This window comes from Nomascus leucogenys, chromosome 14 (genome assembly GCF_006542625.1).
Source record: "Nomascus leucogenys isolate Asia chromosome 14, Asia_NLE_v1, whole genome shotgun sequence".
NCBI lineage: Eukaryota > Metazoa > Chordata > Mammalia > Primates > Hylobatidae > Nomascus > Nomascus leucogenys.
Genome location: NC_044394.1, coordinates 40,149,703 through 40,170,606, shown reverse-complemented (window position 1 = coordinate 40,170,606; position 20,904 = coordinate 40,149,703). Strand labels below are relative to the sequence as shown.

General features: G+C 53.8%; 2 protein-coding genes across 2 annotated transcripts; both read right to left on the bottom strand.

Moving 5' to 3' along the window:
- Positions 1–10,893: 10,893 nt before the first annotated feature.
- Positions 10,894–14,543, bottom strand: TBC1D27P (the record flags this gene model as incomplete). Its single annotated transcript, XM_030827068.1, is given in 6 exon segments — positions 10,894–11,159; positions 11,162–11,254; positions 13,250–13,399; positions 13,767–13,866; positions 14,345–14,410; positions 14,535–14,543. Coding segments are annotated over 6 exon segments (684 nt in total), but the record flags the coding sequence as incomplete, so codon positions are not given.
- A 254-nt stretch (positions 14,544–14,797) lies between these two features.
- Positions 14,798–20,413, bottom strand: TBC1D28 (TBC1 domain family member 28). The gene is given in 7 exon segments (XM_030827067.1): positions 14,798–14,884; positions 15,586–15,720; positions 16,598–16,804; positions 17,122–17,244; positions 18,489–18,522; positions 20,082–20,164; positions 20,339–20,413. Coding segments are annotated over 7 exon segments (744 nt in total).
- Between the last annotated feature and the right edge of the window lie 491 nt (positions 20,414–20,904).

Genomic DNA, 20,904 nt, shown 5'->3' with positions numbered 1-20,904 from the left:
GCACTGGTGGGCAGTGCCCCATGGGATCCCAGGAGCCTGGACCCCAGCCACTCACCTGGGCTCCTGAGACCCAAGGTGCAGGCACGGGGGTGGGAGGGGGTGCCGCTAATTTACATCTAACAGGTCGAGGGGGAAACTGCACGTCTCACTGTGCAGATGGAACCCACCGCTGGGTGGACCTTGGACACAGCCTGGATTCACAGCCTTTCCCTGCTGCTGTGTCCCCACACCCCAGGGTGTCCAGTTAACCATGTCCCCAGACACGTACCTGATCAGGGGCTCAAATACATAAACTTTCTGAGAATTGAACAAAGCAGTGACCAAAGGCTGCCTCGACACGGGATGATGTTGCTTAGAGCCCTGGGACCATGAGTCAGGACCAGCCAGAATTGTGACCTGGTGCTGGCAGAGGCTGTCTGGTGCTGCAGAATCAGCCCTGGCCAGTTGTTGCCTGACCCACGCTGGGACTTTGGCTGAGACACTTCCCGTCAGCTGTAAAACAAAGAAGACTGTCTTTCCTATTAGATATGCCTCAAAAACACAAAAGTGCTTTGAACCTGCCAGACTTCCTCTTGAAGAGTCACAAGCACACAAGAAAAGGCTCTGAGAAAGAAGGACTGCAGTTAAAAAAAAAAATACTTTGGCTTTCTTTTTTTTTTTTCGAGATGGAGTTTTGTTCTTGTTGCTCAGGCTGGAGTGCACTGGGCGATCTTGGTTCACTGCAACCTCCACCTCTCGGGTTCAAGCGATTCTCCTGCCTCAGCCTCCCAAGTAACTGGGATTACAGGCATGCGCCACCACGCCTGGCTAATTTTGTATTTTTAGTAGAAATGGGGTTTCACCGTGTTGGTCAGGCTGGTCTCAAACTCCTGACCTCAGGTGATCTGCCTGCCTTAGCATCCCAAAGTGCTGAGATTACAGGCGTGAGCCACCACACCTGGCTGCTTTGACTTTGTTTAACCCAGCATTTTTCAAGCTAATTTGACCACAGAGATCTAGCAGCACCTGTTAACTGGACAAGCACATGAGGCACAAGCAGAGGCCTCTAAGAATCACCCTCCTTGGCTGCTCTCTGGTCTCAGGGTGCAGGAGAGAGTCTCTCCTGCATCCAGGTCTGCGGCTGCCCAGAGTGTGAGCCCAGCCCACAAAGCTAGTGCCTGAGAAGAGTTCTTCCTTTCTTTTTCTGTCAATGGAGCTTCTCTCTCAAGCTTCTACTCCACCTGGCTGTGTCAGTCTTAGGGTTTTCCTGTTTCTCTTTGGGGCTTCCTGGGGGTTCTGAGATTTTATGTGGGTTGAGATGGTGGTAGAAGAGGAAGGGCATGGACAGCTCCTCTGGTCAGTTGGGCAACTGCCATCTGGTAAATAGGGCACTGTCTCCCCTCAGGTCCAGTGGCTTTGGTGGCTTCCAGGCCATGAATGGGTCCTGGAAACTCCCCAAAGCTGCCCTTGTCCAATAGAACCCACTGTTGGCATTCTACTCAGCCACTGCTTCACACTATGGCAGGGTGTGCAGTAGCTCCCTCCTTCTCCACTCACCAGCCCAAACTAGGGGAGAATCAGGGGTCTGTCTTTAATTTTTTTTATATCCTGTGATTTCAGACTTGCTTTTGAATAGATAGTATAGTCAGGTGGCTTGAAACCCAGAAAGTATTGAAAGATATGATAGAAAGTCTTTTTTTCCTTCTTTTTCTCCAACTGCCCAGTTCTTGCCTCCCCTTCAGTAAATAGTTTTATCGAAATATAATTCCTGTGACATAAAGTTCACCTGTTTAAAGTGTATGGGTCTATGTTTTTTAGTATTAATGTATTTACAGAGTTATGCAACTATCACCATAATCTAATTTTAGAACATTTTGATAACCCCAAAAGGAAACTTTGTCAGTCTTCATTCCTCTCTAGCCCCAGGCTACTACTAATCTATTCTCTGTCTTTATAGATTTACCTGTTGTGGACATTTCACATCAATGGCATCACACAATATATGGTGTATTGTGACTAGTTTCTTCTACTTGGCATAATGTTTCCAAAGGTCATCTGTGTTATAGCATGTATCAGTAGTTCATTTTTATGGCCAAATAATATTCCATTTTATGGATATATCATATGTGGTTTATCCATTCATCAGTGGGTGGGCATTTGGGTTGTTTCTGCGTTTTGCCTATTATTATTAATAATGGTTCCATGAAGGCCAGGTGCAGTGGTTCACACCTGTAATCCCAGCACTTTGGGAGACTGAGGCAGGCAAGTCACTTGAGGCCAGGAGTTCAAGACCAGCCAGGGCAACATGCAAAACCCTTTCTCTACTAAACATACAAAAATTAGCTGGGTGTGGTGACACATGCCTGCATTACAGGCATGCACCACCACACCTGACTGATTTTTGTATTTTGTAGAGACAGGGTTCACCATGTTGCCCTGGCTGGTCTCTAACTCCTGGGCTCCAGCTGTCCACTTTCCTTGGCCTCCCAAAGTGCTGGGATTACAGGTGTGAACCACCATGCCCAGCTGATAAAACACATTTATGAAAAACCCACAGCCAACCTCATATTCAGTGGTGAAAGACTGAAAACATTTCACCTAACATAGGAACAGGTCAAAACGCCCACTTATGTTTAACATAGTATTGGAATTCTAGCCAGAGAAATTAGGCAACCAAAATAAATAAAAAGCATCATATTGGAAGGGGAGAAGTAAAACTATTTATTCACAGATGAAATTACCTTACATAAAAACAATTCTTAAAATCCAGTAGAAAGCTACTAGCACTAATAAAGGAATTCAGCAAAGTTGCAGAGTACAAGGTCAACACGCAGAAATCAGTTTTATTTCTATACACTAGCAATGAAAATTAAAACAAACTCACCTACAATAGAAACCAAAAGGATAAAATTCTTCAGAATAAATTTAAGGTGAGAGACTTGTGCACAAAAACTACGAAACATTGCTGAACAGAATTAAAGGCCTATATACCTGTAAACACAGCTCAGGTTTATGGACTGGAAGACCTAATATTGTTAAAATGTTATACTACCCAAAGCAAAATACAGACTCAATGCAATCTCTATCAAAATCTCAGTGGCCTTTTTTGTAGAAATAGGAAAGCTGATCCCCAAATTGGTGTGGAATTCCAAGGGATCCCAAAGAAACAAAACAATCTTGAAAAAGAGGGACAAAAAAGCTGGGCATAATGGTTCATGCCTGTAATACCAGGACTTTGGGAGGCTGAGATTGGAGGATTACTTGAGGCCAGGAGTCTGAGACCAGCAGAGCAACATAATGAGTCTGGTTTCTACAAAAAACTAAATGTTTAAAAAAAAAAAAATAGCCAGGTGTGTGTCATGTGCCTATAGTCCCAGCTAATTGGGAGGCGGGGATGGGAGGATGGTTTGACACCAGGACTTTGAGGCTGTAGTGAGCTATCATTGCACCACTGCACTCCAGTCTTGGTGAGACTGAGACCCTGTCTCAAAAATTAAAAAGTGAGTAAAGTAAGAAAAAAGAAGAAAAAGGACAAAGTTGAAAGACTCACACTTCCTGGTTTCAAAACTTGTTTCAAGCTACAGTAATGAAAAGAGTGTGGTCATGGCATAAGGAGAGAGATGGAAATCAATGGAACAGATGGAGGGTCCAGAAATAAACCCTCACATATAAGGTTCGTTGATTTTTGACAAAAGTGCCAAGATCATTCAATGGGGAAGAGCCAGGCTCTTGAAAAATGGTACCGAGGCCAGGCATGCCTGTAATCCCAGCACTTTGGGAGGCCAAGGAGGGTGGATCACCTGAGGTTAGAAGCTCAAGACCAGCCTAGCCAACATGGTGAAACCCTGTCTTTATTAAAAATACAAAAAAGCAGCCAGGCATGGTGGCGGGCACCTGTAATCCCAGCTACTCGGGAGGTTGAGGCAGGAGAATCACTGGAACCCAGGAGGTGGAGGTTGCAGTGAGCCAAGATTGTGCCATTGCACTCCAGCCTGGGCAACAAGATTGAAGCTCAATCTCAAAATAAATAAATAAAAATAAAATGGTAATTTTTATGTGAATTTTACCTCAAAAATATTTTTTAAGAACTGCATAGGGAGACTTTGTCTGTAGAAAAAGATCAAAACCTTAGCCAGGTGTGGTGGCCTGTGCCTGTGGTCCCAGCTACTCGGGAGGCTGAGGTGAGAGGATTACTTCAGCCGAGGAGGTAGAGGCTGCAGTGAGTAAAGATCACGCCACTGCACTCCAACCTCGGTGACAGAGCAAGATCCTGTCTCCAAAAAAAAAAAAAAAAAAAAAAAATCAGAGCTGCCCTTACCCTTATGCTAATGAGTCTCCCTCTATTACATCACCTACCTGGCTCTTAGGGGCACCTGAGTTTAAGACCCCTGCTCTAGATTCACGTTACCAAATCCCCTTCCAGAGAACGTGTAGTCAGTTACACCACCACTCAGGATCCAGGAGAGAAACATTTTCACCAAACCCTGCTCAACACATTGACTTCTTCATTTCAGTGGGTAGGAGAGTGAGGTTCAGAGACATTAAGTGACTTGCTCCAGGTCACACAGCCAGTCAGGACAGTGTCAGGACTGGAACCCAGTTCATCTCATCCTGAACCCAGTGACCTGTCCTTGTGCCCCACAGGTTTCCTACAGCCGGGGAAGCCAAAGAATAGAGCTGGGAGCCCCATTCAAGGGCTCTGACACTCAGAAACTCATCACAGCCTGCTCTGAGGCCCTCAGCTGGCACAGTTCCCAGCCACGTGAGAGAAGAGGAAGAGTTCAGGCCCCTGAGTCTGGGAGCAGCTGCCGGTGGCCTGCTTCCTCCAGCATTGGTGGAGGAGGAGCCACTAGGGGGCATCTGTGTGCATAAGAGTCTTGGTCTTGGCTGCCCAGTTAGTCATGGGGCTGCCCAAGTATCTGCTCCTCTTGTGCCAGGAGTGGAAGGAGCAGCTCAAAACCAAGCTGTGGTGGGTGCCACAGGAGATGGGCTTGCCTGAGATTAGCACCTCCGTTTCCACCAGGAGCCAAGAATACTCAGGTTGCTCATTTGAACCCATATGGTGAGGTTTCCCTGTCTCTCTCTGGGTATTTATTCTGTAGTTTCGGTTTTCAAAAACAAAACCCTTCTGTAGCATGAAGTTCTCAGACTGGGTGCTGTCTCCAGTGTGTTCCTTGTAAAACAAATGGATTTTGCTTGTGGTTGTATAAAGTCTCATAATTACCCTAGGGAGGAGTGGTCCAGTTGTGAAAGGGGATGGGGTGGCACATCAGCTTTGTTTTGGGGCTGTCCTGTGCATCCTAGGATGGTTGGCAGCATCCCTGGACTCTACTTATTAGGTGCCCCATTGTCATTGAGACAACCCCAGTGACCCCAGGCACGGCTACCTGTCTCTTGATGGTGAGGGCAGGAGCATCTTGGTTGAGCACTGCTGGTGTAGAGACAGCCTGGATGAGAAGAGGAGAGAGATGAGAGGCTAAAGCCTCTTTGAGGTGAAGGTGCAGACTCGAGCCCAGCACGTGTCGTCAACTGGGCCTCAGCGTTTCCCTGGACAGTGTTGTCCTTGGGTTTCCAGCCGTAAACAGGAATAAATCCCATAAGAGGCTCATGCCTCATTCTCCGTTTGCTTCTTTTTTCCTTTTCTTTCCTTTCCTTTTTCCTTTTCCTTTCCTCTTTGTTTTTTTTGAGACAGGGTCTTGCTCTGTCACCCTGACTGCAGTGCAGTGGTGCAGTTGTAGCTCACTGCAGCCTTGGCTTCCTGGGCTCAAGGAATCCTCCCACCCCAGCCTCCTGAGTAGTTGGGACCACAGGCATGCACCACCATGCCCAGCTGATTGTATTGTTTTGGGGTTTTTTTAGTATGTTTTGTAGAGATGGGGTCTCGCTGTGTTGCCCAGGTTGGTCTTGAACTCCTGGCCTCAAATAATCCTGCCTTGGCCTCCCAAAATGCTGGGATACAGGCATGAGTCACCACGCCTGGCCTAAATTCCTAGTTTTGACAGATGTGCCAGGGTTATGCAAAATTTCATTCTTAAGGAGAGTTGGATGGAAAGCATAGGCGAACTCTGTGGTATCTGTTTAATTTTTCTGTAAATTTAGTCATTCAAAAAGTAAAAGTAAAAGTTCATTTTAAAAAACTGAGGCGGTTATCATTCCCTGTGTGTAAAGCACAGGAGGCCGGCCTGCAGAGTCAGGCCGTGGTTGCAGGGGCAGTGCTGGGAGGGCCTGGGCATGTTCTGCTTCATGATCTGGGGGCTGGCGAGTTCCATCTGTAAGTCTTCGGAGCTGTGCACTCACAGCAGATGTAAGTCATACCATAATAACTTTTCGAAAGTTTAATTCACATGACAAGGTCAGGAAACGTCCATTTGGGCTGTGGTATCTCAGATGCTTATCCAGCCGTGAGCCTTGGCCCGTACGCTTCTAGAAGCATCCACTCCCACATAGCATTTGTCCAGACCCAGGGCACCTGGGGAACAAGGAGGAGGATTGGGGAGATTTGAAGTTTCAAGTGGGGAGGTCAAGAAGAGTCACCAAGAAGGGGCCAATTGAGCAAGGAGCTGCAGAGGGCATGGAGGGCCCTGAGAACATTGCAAGTGGATGGCGCAGAGCCAGGCCCTGAGGTGGGAGCCTGGCCAGTTGTGGGGGCAGCAAAGAAGTCAATGAGAGCGGGAAAAAATGGGGTAAGGGAGATGGGTGGGAGGAGGCCAAGATTATGGGGGGTTGGGTGCTTTTCGAGGTCCTTGGCTTTGCCAAAGTATGGTGGGCGCTGCAGGGAAGGGTTTTGAGGGGGAGGGGCATGATCTGACTCAGGGTTCACAGGGTGCCTCCCTCCAGCTGCAGTGCTGAGAGCAGCTACAGGGGCAACCGCTGGGAAATTGGGAGACCCGTTAGAATTCAATTGCAGTGACCCCAGGGAGAGATGAGAGTGGCTTAAAGCAAGCATGAAGGTGGTGAGAAGTGGTCAGATGCCCCTGCAGAGTGAAAGGGTAAACATCATAAAAGTTCTATCATCTGGCCTGGTCAGATGCCTCTGCAGAGTGAAAGGGTAAACACCATAAAAGTTCTATTGTCTGGCCATCTGGCCAGGGCGGTGGCTCACCTGTAATCCCATCACTTTGGGAGGCCGAGGTGGGCGGATCGCCTAAGGTCAGAAGTTTGAGACCAGCCTGGCCAACATGGTGAAACCCTGTCTCTACTTAAAAAAAAAAAAAAAAAAAAAAAAAATTGCCAGGCGCAGTGGATCACACCTGTAATCCCAGCACTTTGGAAGGCCGAGGCGGGTGGATCACAAGGTCAGGAAATCGAGACCATCCTGGCTAACATGGTGAAACCCCGTCTTTACTAAAAATACAAAACAAATTAGCCAGGCGTGGTGGTGGGTGCCTGTAGTCCCAGCTACTCAGGAGGCTGAAGCAGGAGAATGGAGTGAACCCGGGAGGCGGAGCTTGCAGTGAGCCGAGATCATGCCACTGCACTCCAGCCTGGGCAACAAGAGCAAGACTCCGTCTCAAAAAAAAAAAAAAAAGTATTAGTTGGGCATGGTGGCAGGCACCTGTAATCCCAGCTACTCAGAGGCTGAGGCAGGAGAATTGCTTGAACCCTGGAGGTGGAGGTTGCAGTGAGCCAAGGTCATGCCATTGCACTCCAGCCTGGGCAACAAGAGCAAGGCTCCGTCTCAAAAAAAAAAAAAAAAAAAAAAAAGTCCTATCATCCCATAAAACCTCTCACTCCTCATTGCAGCCCTAGACTTGCTCTACCCACACACTTCAAAGGGGGGCTCCGTGCTCTTCACCCTCCTGCACCCACGCCCATCCAGGGGTCAGAGCAGGATGTTTTCCTCTAAGGGGAAGCAAAGCGAGTGTGTCTGCACTCGTGCAGAATAGAGTTTGGGCCACTCATTTGATTTCTTTGTAGATTTTATTCTCGTATTTTTTCCAATAAGAAACCCCATAACTAATGACTTCAGAGAGGCTCTTCCTAGTGTATTTTTAAGAGGAGAGGCAGTATTAATAGTTCCAGCCGCATGGCAGGTGGCCATCTGTGACCCGTCACAGTGAACAGCAAGCTCTTGGGGCCCTCTTAGGCTTGCGCTTTGAGGCTCCTGCCTGCCCTGGTGGTTCTGGGGTCCCCCAGGTTACCAGGCCTGAGGCTTCTGAACATCCCCTAAACGCAGCCTAACTTCCCAACAGTCTCCTTTCCCTTGGGGAGTCTCCAAAAGGAGATTTTTTTTTTTTTTTGGAGACAGAATCTCGCTCTGTCACCCAGGCTGGAGTGCAGTGGTGTGATCTCAGCTCACCCAAGTAGCTGGGAATACAGGAGTATGCCACCATGCCCAGCTAATTTTTTAGTAAAAACAGGGTTTCACCATGTTGGCCAGGCTGGCCTCAAACTCCTGGTCTCAAGTGACCCACCCACATGTTGGCCTCCCGAAGAGCTAGGATTACAGGCATGAGCCACCCCTGCCCAGCCTGATGGTTGCTCTGAAATAGCCAGAGAGCTGGGATGCAGTATAGAGCTGTTCGTTTCCCAGTGCTGCCTTGAGCCTGGGTTAGATCTTCTCTTGATGCCAATCCAGGCCTTTTGTTTCAAAGTTTCTCTTGGGGTCTCATGGGACCTTGGCTTCTCCCACAGCATAGTCCCACAGCCTGGCCCCAGGGTGGTGCCCTCCTGAGGTACTCAGAGGTGTGTGGTGTTGATAGTTGGTGGGGGCAGCTCTTAGGGCTGCATTAGGGGAGGAGGAGGAGGAGGAGGAGTGACACAGCTCCTCATAATGAGAGGGGAAAGGAAAGGGTAAACATCTTGGTAAATAAAGTCTCCAACCACAGCACAGTCATCGGAATTTGTTTCTTAATTTTTATTTTCAAACTTACGGTCAATGAAACAGTCACTTAAATTGTCAAAAGAACAGCAATTTTACAAATGAAAAGCATACACACCAAGCCATATCATGAACCAAAATAAAATTTGAAGGCCCACCACCTCCCCTGTGACCATCTAAATGTGTCACGTACATTTGGACCAGAGTGACTCCATCTTGAATAAGGTCCAGGTAAAATAAGTCTGACACCTACTGGGCTGCATTTGCAGAAGGTTACGCATACTTAGTTGTAGGATAAGATAGGAGGTCAGCACAAGATACAGGTCATAAAGACCTTGCTGATAAAATAAGATGCGGTAAAGAAGCTGGCCAAAACCCACATGGGGATGAAAGTGACCTCTGGTTGTCCTCTTGCTCATTATACACTAATTACAATGCATTGGCATGCTAAAAGGCACTCCCACCAGGGCCATGACAGTTTACAAATGCCATGGCAACATCCAGAAGTTACTCTCTATGGTCTTGTCAATGAAGAAGAGTCAAACTCTGTAAAATGTTTGAAGAGATTTATTCTGTGCCAAATATGAGTGACCATGGTCCGGTCCAGGACACAGCCCTCAGGAGATTGTGAGAACATGTACCAAGGTGGTCGTGGTGCAGCTTGGTTTTACACATTTTAGAGAGACTTGAGACACTTTATTCTGAAAACTGGCCAGTTCTCCTTTTATTGACACAAGCAGTCAAAGAGAGGGTGGCAGGAGGGAAAACAGCAGCCAGGGCAGACCGACCTGGATGGGGCGCCCTGGTCACAAGTAATGCCATGTAGGCTGCCATGATGGCGATAGGTAGAGCCGGCAAGTCTGTGTCCAGGTAGGGGCTTCCTACAGTGAAGGCTGATCTCAGTCCCCTCCACAGTGTGGGTGGCCTGCCCACAGGCACCCCGCCGCTCCTCCTGGGAAATGGTGCTGGCCCAGGGATCCACAGCAAGTCTCTCATCATCAGATGGGGTGCTCAGCAATGGTGAGGCGGGTGTGCAGCAGGCAGGGCCTCGAAGCCTCCGGGTGGCATATTGGCATATGAAGCCAGGGCACTTGGGACACTTTTGGGCTGGGCTCCAGAGATCAGACTGCCTGCACTGCAGCGATGAGGCTGGGAAGAGGCAGCAGTGTTCACAGCTGTTGGCCCCGTTGAGCCAGCCCTCCACATCCTCATTACTGCATGGGCTCCCATCTTGCTCAGGTTCTCTGATGTGAATCCTTACAGCATCAGGGCTCCCAGTGCCCTGGTCCCCTGTGTGGTCACCTTGGGAGCCCGTGGTGCCTCTGGTGCCCCTCTCCTCCTAGGACTCGAGTTGAAGCCAGGAATCTCTGGGCCTGGGACTCACAGGTGGGGTCAGAGGCCCCAGGGCACGCTGCTGGCTGGCTGGCTGGGGCCGCGGGAACCCTATGCTTAGCCTTCCCTCCAGAGGCCTTGATGGGACTAAGCCCCCCTGAATGGGATTTTCCAAGGCCCAGAACCAAGGTCCAGCAGCCATCTGGGGCTGCAAGGAAGCTGGGCGGGTGCCACCTGGGCTCCTTCCATGCCACATTCTTCTACTGAGGGGCATCACAGGCAGGTGCCGCCTTGTTGCTGGGGTGTCTCCTGACCTGCCTCCTCTGTCATAAGCCTGGGCAGGGCTTGATGTCAGGGTCCCAGTGGGCTTGCTAGGCCAGGGCCATCCTGTGGTTGCAGGGCTGTCCAGGTAAGATGTTGAAGTGACAGGGGCCCAGTAGCCCTGTTCAAAATTGTAGTAGGGAGGCCGGGCGCGGTGGCTCATGCCTGTAAGCACTTTGGGAGGCCGAGGCGGGCGGATCCTGAGGTCAGGAGATCAAGACCATCCTGGCTAACACGGTGAAACCCCATCTCTACTAAAAATACAAAAAATTAGCAGGGCATGGTGGCGGGTGCCTGTAGTCCCAGCTACTAGGGAGGCTGAGGTAGGAGAATGGCGTGAACCTGGGAGGCGGAGCTTGCAGTGAGCCAAGATCGTGCCACTGCACTCCAGCCTGGGCAACAGAGCAAGACTCCGTCTCAAAAAAAAAAAAAAAAAAAAATCGTAGTAGGGAAACCATGGATCCCAGCATCCAGGTCTGTGTGGAGGTGTGGCATAGAGTCCCAGCACAGGTATTTTCATGTAATACGAGGCCTGACCTCACCGGGAAACAGGCTGGCCACATCTTGATCCTCTGGGCCACCCAGAGAGCAGCCTGCTGCCCTGGGTTCTGGGGAAGCCCCTTTGTGCTGCGGGGTCTTGGCCTCAGCCATGGAGACAACCCTGTCAGGCCAGGCTGGGGGAGGACAAGGCTTTTGTCCCAGGGAGGAGCTGAGCTGGTGGGCTGGGCAGGGCCAATCTGTCCCCCTCACAGAGGGGCCCAATGCCAGGAGACACCCTCGAGGACTCTCGCTTGAGTTCTCCTGAAAAAAAAAGAAACAGACATGGTCGGCATCTTCACCAAGCTCATTGGGTCCCTTCAGGGCTGGGCCCCACAGGCCTGGGTCTCTGGAGTCCTCGGGGTCCCTGACACTGAGGACGCCCCCACAGGCTGCTGATCTCAGGGCGAGGACTGTGTGCAGTCTAGGGTCAGGGAGCTTTCAGGGAACCTCAGGTTGCTCCTGAAATGGCCCCCAGGGTTCAGGCTGGCTCAGGGCTTCCTGCCTCATGCCCTCACCTCAGGGCTCTTTGGCAGCCCCAACTCAGAACTCAAGTGGGAGGGACCTGCACTGTCACCCAGCCCCCTTGCCACCACACATGGGGGCCTGTCTCAGAGCATGAGAAGGCCCCGGGCATGGGTTCCCCTCTGCCCTCCAGGCTGTTCACCCCATGCCAGGGCTGGACCAATCCCATGCCCAGCTGAACTCTTGGTTCTGGCTCTGGGTTAGGGCTTCCTCTATCCTGTGCCTGAATCCTCTTGGGTCAGGGGCACTGATTCTCTTGTCTCCCTGGCTTGTTGTGAAGGGGTGGCCTGCCCCTCCACACCTGTGGGTATTTCTAGTCGGGTGGGATGAGAGACTGAGAAAAGAAAGAAGACACAGAGACAAAGTATACAGAAACAACAGTGGGTCCAGGGGACTGGCACTGAGCACACCAAGGACCTGCACTGGCACCAGCCTCTGAGTCCTCTCAGTTTTTATTGATGATTATTTTCATTATTTCAGCAAAAAGGAATCTAGTAGGAGAGCAGGGTGATAATAAGGAGAAGGTCAACAAAAAACATGTGAGCAAAAGAATCTATATCAGAATAAGTTCAAGGGAAGGTACTATGCCTGGACGTGCACGTAGGCCAGATTTACGTTTCTCTCCACCCAAACATCTCAGCAGAGTAAAGAATAACAAGGCAGCATTACTGCAAACATGTCTCGCCTCCCACCACAGGGCAGCTTTTCTCCTATCTCAGAGTTGAACAAATGTACAATCGGGTTTTACACCGAGACATTCAGTTCCCAGGGGCAAGCAGGAGACAGTGGCCTTCCTCCATCTCAACTGCAAGAGGCTTTCCTCTTTTACTAATCCACCTCAGCACAGACCCTTTACGGGTGTCGGGCTGGGGAACAGTCAGGTTTTTCTCATCCCACGAGGCCATATTTTAGACTATCACATGGGGAGAAACCTTGGACAACACCCCGCTTTCAAGGGCAGAGGTCCCTGCAGCTTTCCACAGTGCATTGTGCCCCTGGTTTATTGAGACTAGAGAATGGCAATGACTTTTACCAAGTATACTGCTTGTAAACATTTTGTTAACAAGGCACGTCCTGCACAGCCCTAGATCCCTTAAACCTTGATTTTATACAACACATGTTTTTTGTGAGCTCCAGGTTGGGTCAAAGTGGCTGGGGCAAAGCTACAAATTAACAACATCTCAGCAAGGCAATTGTTTAAAGTACAGGTCTTTTTCAGAATGCAGTCTCTTATGTCTTCCCTTTCTACATAGACACAGTGACAGTCTGATGTCTCTTTCTTTTCCCTACATGTTGTCTTGACATCCTTGGAGGGGCACTCAAGAATGAGGGGTCCCTGCTGCTCTCTGAGGCTGCTTGGAGGTGGGGGTGGGGGCTTCCACAGCTGGGTCTGACTGCCCCAGTGTCCCTCAGGGCCCTTCAAGGAGAGAAGGACAATGTGGAAAGTGGCGGAGGGGTGTTTTGGGGTCCTGCCCATGGCCCCTGCCTGTCCACACAGCATTCCAGCACACACACACACACACACACACACACACACACACACACACACACACACACTCAGCGCCTGCCCTGAGGAGTGGCAGACCCATTTGACTTTCTTAGAGTAGAGGAGGAAGAGGAGGAAGAAGAGGTGCAGGAGGAAGGCCAGGTAGGAGGGCTGATGGGGCCAGGGCACCCCCCACCATTGACTGCCCCAGAGGGTGACTCGGGAGGGGACCTCGTGCTGGAGCCCACCTGGGGGTAGCAGGTCCTGGTGTTTTTTTGTGAGTTCCTTCATAGAGGTTTGAAGGTTCCTGAGGACTGTGTTGTCCTCCAGGGCCCAGCTCTGAGAGAGTCACTCCTGAAACTCCCAGGCGGTGCTCCAGGAAAGCTTCATGAGGCGCTCTAGGGAGAGGGTGGGCATCAGGTCAGGAGGGTTCCCTGGGAGGGGTCAGTGCCCGCACCCCGGTTTCCACCAGAGTTACCTCCCACTGGGTGGTGCTGGGTCCTTTTTGGCCACCCTGGGGTCGAGCTGTGCACAGGAGGCCACAGCTGGGGGAGGCCGGGCAGGGAAGTGCTCACCACACTCCTGACCTTCATCTGGATCATGTGGGAAGTGGGCTCAGTGTCATCATGCCTTGCCCAGCCCACCAGGCCAGGCCCTCTGCTCGGATGGAGCAGAGAGTCGTGACAGTGTGAGGATGCTTCCCTCAGGCCAGCCGAGGTCTGTTCCATGTGTTCCCCTGGGCACCCTCAGGCACATGGGACTTACCCCTGTGTATTTTGAATGATGCATGCGCCACGGCTGTCAGTACCTGCTTGCCCTCCAAGATGAGCACATCCCACAGTTGCAGGGTGAGCCCAAAGGATTTCTGTGGGGACAGCAGGTGTGGGAGAACCTGGCCTTTCCAGGCTGGGGCCGGTGGCCTGAGCAGGACCCATTGGGGTTTCAGTCCCCTGGAGTGCTGAGGACTCCTCTCCATGGGATGAAACCCCTCCATGAGGCTGCAGTCAGACAAGGTCCTGCAGCTCCTCATGGGGGACTCATCTCAGCAGTGAGGTGGCTTCTGGAAGAAGGGGCTTCCTGAGGACTTGGGGCTTCCCTGGGCCCCTCCGAGTTGGGTCCTGACCCAGTCTGCCCATGAGGCTGGGCCTGAGCCCTGGCCTCTGCAGTGGGATGCCCCCTCTCAGGCAGAGCCTGATTTATGTGCCCTGCAGGGAACTGCCTGTGCCTCCTGCAGGCTGGAGGGGATCTGAGTCCTCCTGTGGGAGCTCAACCCCTGGGCTAGGGGTACCGGGCACTGCGGGACAGGAGGGTCCCTGGGCTGGGGTCTCCCTGTGCCTCCTTACCCCATCAAGGAAACACCGGAGGAGCCTAGTCAGCATGGAACCTTCAATGCACAGCCTTTCCTTGCCCTGAAGGGAGGAGCAGAGGTGCTCAGGGCCCCCTGGGCTGCCCTGAAGTCCTCCCACTTCCAGGCCCCTCTGTAGACCCTTCCTCAAGGAGCAGAAGCCAGGGTGTTGGCCAGGGCGCCAACACCTGCCCCATGCACGGATGCCCAGTGGACATACTTCCCTTAGCCCTGCTCAGCCAGAGCTTGGCCCTGGTCCCAGCGCCTCTGTCTCCTTCAGGATAGGAAAAGGAAACCCAACTCCAAACCCATGGAGAATCCCCATCGCAGGTCAGGCTGTGGTTGGGACTTGGCCTCTTTTCAGCTCTGTGAGAGGCTAGAGCCTCCCCTGGCCTGTGGGGCCCAGGGCCTATGGGGAGGAGCAGAGGGTGTCATCCACTCACCAGCTGTCTCACGATCTTCAGGAAGGACTTGTGCAGCACCTTCTCCTGGTGCGATAGGAGCCTCTGAATCTGGGCAGTATTTGGGCTGTAGAATACTGAGAAGCTGCCGACCCATCACCCCATCAGAGCCCACGCCCAAGATGTGGAGGCATCAGCTGGAAGAGCTGGGCAAGATGGGGGACCCCGGACCCCGAGGCCTCCCTCCCTCCCATCTGGTGACCCCATCACATGGCCTCCGCCCTGGGGAGGAGGGCCCTGGCTGGAGGCACTGCCCGGTGGCATCCTGGGTTGAGGTGCCAGGAGGGCAGCATGCCTTTGACACCATGAGGTAGGGCTGAGGCAGGCAGGTGCTAGCGGGGAGACCAGGGTGGCAGCTGAGGGCTGTGTGGCCATCTCCTGGATGTGGGATCAGGCTGGGGGACGTGGGATGGGCAGTCATTGCCATCTTGGCTTCATCGGCCCATCCATAGGAAGGGAGGATGGCTGGGAGCGCAGCCAGCTGGGAGGCAGGAGGACACTCAGGGAGGTGAGTGGTGCCTGCACAAAGTCGGGGCTGGCTTCGGGCAACAGAGGGTGGCCAGGAAAAGGTATCAATGCTCTCTGATGTTAGGGATGAAAGGTGTCTGACTTGAGGTTTGAGGGTCCATGTCCAGACCCAGGCTGTTGTGGGACCTCAGCAGGGACATCCTGGAGGCTCCAAACAAGCTGGGATACAAGGAAAGCACCTTGACTGGAAGTTGGGATCACCGGCCAGAGTGGCCGTCCCCTGGCGTGACTTGTGTAAGGCCCCGGGGACAGCTGTCCACCTACCCTACAGGGAGTGCCTCTCACTGGCCAGCAGCTGAGCCAGCACCCAGAAAGCATCTTCCTCTAGCAGATACAGGAGGAGGATGGCGGTGATGTGGCTCAGGTCCCTGTGGTAGCCCACCTGCTGCAAGAGCCGGAGTCACCATAGAAGGATGCCACCTGGGACGGCTGAGGCCACCTGGGAGGACTCACATCACCAGAGATGGCAGAGATCCTTGGGGACACCTGCCACAGGCCCCCAGGGATTTGGGCTGGGCATGAGGACTGAGCAGGTCACGTGTGACTCAGCTGACAAGGAGCCTGGGGGGCTCCTGCAGCGAACATCTAAGCTCACATGGCCCTAAAGGGCACAGTCAGGGATTGTTCATGCCCTCTCCCCTGGGCCAGGCTGGGGAGGCCACTATGCCTGGCCCAGAGCAGCACCTGTGAAGTGCACCCACCACGAGGGCAGGCGGCAGGGCGCTGACCACCACACAAAGGGTCCTGCGACAGCTCAAGGGCTGCCTGTCTGGCACAGGAGGGCGGCTGGGTCCAGACCCCATGTGGCAGCTCATGGAGTTGGCTCAGCTGCTCTCCCTGCCTGGAATGGTCTGGAAAGTGGCGGCCGAGCAGGAACAGCCACCTGGGTGACCCCCTCCCTGTCTGCTGCACTGCTACGGGGTTCAGGCAAAGGGGAAATTGGATCTCTGTCTGGTTTCTGGTGAAGAAGAGGCTTCCTCAGGATGCAAACTCATTTCATGACAAGAGCCTGGCCCATCAGGCACCTCAGCAACTTGCCAAACCTGTCTCCTGCCAGGACCATCTGCATGCACCCCTGCCAAGCTCCTGGGCTTTGGGGCAATGTCAGGAGGGGAAGGTCATTTCTTCATCTGAGACATGGTGGTCGGGTCCAGGTGACACCAGGAGTCTGGGCTTCAACCATTTTCTGTCTCAGTTTGACTCCTTGAGCCGCCCTCTTGCTTGGGTGTCCATGCCGGCAAGTGAGCTTGAGTCCTGCCTACTACGTCCTGGTGGGTCACAAACACTGAATTTTCAAGAAGTGCCGACACCCCCGAGAGGCACCCATGCCTGTGAGTATGGGCACATGGCCCGGGAATATCGCTGCCCGGGAATACTCTAAACATCTTGTGGTTCTGCAGGGTGTGGCTGACATCTACCTTGATGCGGTGGATGACTCTGGAGGACCTCTTGCCCTTTTCCTTCAGGACCTGTAGGGCAGGGCCAAGAGGAGGAAGCAGCCTCAGAACAGACAAAAGACTCCCTGCCCCTGACAGCAGTCATCCCACAGTCAGCACTTCTGGAAGGAAGGGAGGAAGGTTTCCTTCTGCAGAAAGTTCCTTTTTTGCCTTGTTTCTGAAGCCAGGGAGGGTCAGCCCAGCCCAGCACACCTGTGGTGCCTGTGTCACTGTCTGTGCCTAATATGTGCATCTGACCACAGCCCCCACCCCCAACCCGGGCTTGACATTCCTTCCGGCTGGAGTCCTGGGCTCCTGACACAGCCTGGTCTATTTGTCCTGCCCTGGACGAGTGTGGGAGGGCCTTACCTTGTATTTCCTGGGTTCTGGGACTTGACTTTTTCAATGTCTAGCAGGAGTGATCACGCCCGGCCTCACACCAGGGGAATGCCTTTGTACATGCTTCGAGACAGCTACAGACAGAAGAACACTCCAGTGAGACAGGATGTGTAGTGGCTTGGGGAGGAAAGCCAGTAAACAGGCCTGCTGTCCTATGGTGGGGATAGAGTGCCACCCATCTGCTGAGAGGCAGATGGTGCCAGGTCATGGCCATGGGCGCCTGTCTCCTGACTCTGCAGAGAGCAGTCACGGAGGCCACTCCCTCCCCACGTTACCTTCTTTTTCTTTTGAGATGAAGTCTCGCTCTTGTCGCCCAGGCTGGAGTGCGGCGGCGCGATCTTGGCTCACTGTAACCTCCACTGCCTGGGTTCAAGCAATTCTCGTGCCTCAGCCTCCTGAGTAGCTGGGATTACAGGCACCTGCCACCATGCCCAGCTAATTTTTGCATGTTTAGTAGAGACGGGTTTCACCATATTGGCCAGGATGGTCTCGAACTCCTGACCTCAGGTGATCCACCCACCTCAGCCTCCCAAAGTGCTGGGGTTACAGGCCTGAGCCACCAGACCCAGCCGCCATGTTACCTTGTTGCTGTTCTATTTTGGCCAGTCTCCAAGCATCTTCAGCCATTTGTCAGTATATTTTATTTCCTGACATCTTTGCTGTCAAATGAGCCATGATGGAGTTAGTGGAGCTGCCAGGCCTCCGGCAGCGGCCCATGGATGCTGGGTCCTGGGCTTTGGGGCCCTGAAGGAGTCAGGAAAGAGCAGACCCCAAGGGCTGAGACCCTCTGAACTGGAGCTGGTGGTCTGGACTGGTGATACCAGGACACACCATCCTCAGGCCACAGACACCCCGAGTTTTGGTCAGGCCCCGCCCTTTAGCTGGGGACTTGGTGCAAACAGGCAGTGACCTCTGAGCCAAGACTGTGGTTCTTGATTTGGGTTTTGGTCAAACGCTCATGGGAACAGAGTCCATCAGGAAAGGCCGCCCCTCCCAGGGACAGCCCTGGCCCACTTACCACCGCCTGGGTCCGTGGGCCACCCCCTCTGTCTCACCTACTACTCGATTCCCTGTGCCTTGACCAGTCTCCCACGCAGCAGGCACAGGCTCTTACCTTCATCTCCCGGGCACTGACGTGGGCAGCTCTGTCTCACTGTAAGGCAACCCAGACAGAGCTGAGGACCTGCCTGGTCCAGGAGCCATCCTTATCCATGAGAGGGCCCCAGCCCCCCCGCCATCCACCCTAAATCTCAGCCCAGGAGAAGGCACAGGGAAGAAAGGCAAGGGCCTCCATGTGGAGCTGATGCCCATGAGGCACCAGGACCTTGGAGAAGAGGGAGCTCGAGGCTGGCCTGGAGGGGGCCACTTGGGGCCCGTGGAGTGCCTCGGGCTGCACAATGGGGCTGCTTCTCCTGGGCTGGAGGTGACACCCTCTGTGGGAGCTGAGAAAGTCCAGTCTTGAGACAAGATGGGTGCCACCCTGGGTGGGTGGCTGAGCCCTGACAGCAGTGCCTCGTGAGTGACCACATCACCCACCAGAGTCCAGGGAGCCTGGCCTGAGAGCTGCCTAGTGCCCTGAGGACGCACCTGGGACCCGTCACACCTGACACTCCCCATAGGCTTTGCAGGGTGTGACCTCCCAGCATTCACCTGCCTCTCCCTGCATCCTGGCCGCAGACCCTGCCTGTTCCCCATCTTCCCCCATCCTGCCCGCCACGGAGACTGTGACCCTCTCTCCAGCCACCCTGGCCCTTCCAGGACCCTCTTCCTGTCAGAACCTAGGTATGAGACCCCCCAGGTCTCTCACTGGGCTGCTCAGCACTGCTGGGGAGAACCGTGGGGTGACAAGGGTGACCAAGGGCCCTTCAGGCAGTGGGGCTGGCCCCACCACCCTGCCTATAGCCTCAGCTGGCTCTCAGGGCAGTCAGCCTTCAGCCCTCAGCCTCTCCCAGCCACTGCAAAAACCAGGACATGGGATGCCTGGCTGTCCTCCCCCTACTGTCCTGCCTGCCCCAGCTCAGCCTCCCATCTACCCTCCGAGGTGCTGACTGAGCCAGCAGGAAGAGTCTCTGGAGGGCCACGCAGAGCTTGGGGACTGAGTCAACCCCACTGAGGGGTCCCAGGTGAGCCGCTGTTCCCTGACCACCCCATCTGTTTTCCTCCCCAGACTGTCAGCTCCACCCTGGGCCAGCTTGGTTCAGGTGCATCCCGGAAGTGGTAGGTCTCACAGGCTCACCGACCCCCCCTTCCCCCACAACTCCAGGCTCCTCCCTCTCTCCATCCTGTGAGGCCTGAGGGGCCGGCTCCAGGCTGGGCTCCCCTTACCAGGCCCAGGTCCCTTCCCAGCACCACTCCCGGGGTCTTCAGCTACAGGCCCTGTTGCCCCCCTGGCCTCACTGTGAGATGCCCAGGACAGGCCCTACCCTTCTCCCCCAGCCTCCCAGGGTCACAGCCCTTGCAGTCCCCTTGCCCCTCCCTATAGGATGCCCCAGTGGGCCCCCTGAGCCCTTGGAGACCTGCTACGCAACTGCCCACAGGCCTGGCCAGGTGTCCCCTTGCCCTGTGGCCACCACCCTCAGATCTCACCAGGGCAGGCACCAAGGGGACAGGGCCAGACCCTTAGGCTGTCCCCTCCTCTCCTGCTGATGAGGAGACCTCAGTGCTGAGAGCCCCGGGGCTGACCCAGCCCCCTCTCTGTCCCACCCGCTCTCCCGAGCTCCCTAGATGGGCCTTGAGGCTCTGCCCTAACCCTGACCACAGGCTGGACTTGCAGGAGAGGCAGAGAGGAGGTCTGACCCTGGAGAGGAGATTGGCCTGAGCCAGGGAAACCTGCCCTACCCCAGAGAGACCTTTCTAAAAACAAAACCCGTCCCTGAGGTGAGACTGGTGGGTGGGGGGACAGAGGACTTACCACACAACCCAGAGGCGACTGGTGAATTTCCAGATGTTGACACGCTCATGCTCTGTGTCCACTGCTGCCCCAGCTCAGCATCCCTGTGACCCAGCAAGGGCCAGGGAGATAGGGGCAAGGTGAGGGGCTTGGGGTCCTGAGGGCATGGAGAGTGTCTTCACCCTGTGATCCTGGGGAGCCCAGGACCCTCTGACCAGGCTCTGACCTGTGGGGGAGGTGAGGCCCCACCTTCCTCAAGGGAGTGGCCCGACCTGTACCTGCTCATACTTAGTAATGATGATGTTGCCCTGCCCCTGGGTGGGCAGGATATCCGGGTCCTCATCCATCTCCATCCTGCGAGACAAAGTCATCCAAAGGCTCTGCTGCACCTGAGAGCTCCAGAGAACACCCGAACGGCTCCCACCAGGCCCCCAAATGCTGGCCAGACAGGTGAGCCCCATTCCACCATTGCTCCCCGAGACAAAGGGCTAAACCCAGTGTTCCCACCCATGCCCGAGTCTCTAGAGTCCCTGCTTTGGACCAGGAGTGGGCTCCTTCCTGAGGACTTGAACACAGGGGGACCTGGACAGAGAGGCCCATTGTTCCCAAATGTCCTAAGACAGACACACACCTGTGTGTTCCTTCATAGAGGGAGTTCCTTCAGGAACAACACCAGCTAAGCAGGAGGGCATGTCTCGGTTCATCAAAGACCCAACCACAATGCAGTGAGGAAGGGCAGCCGCCAAAGGTTTTATTCTCCCAGCCCGACAAACGGCATCCACCTGCTGAGGGTAAAGGGCCCACGATGGGCTGTTCCAGACACCTGGAGGCAGTTGGGGTCAGG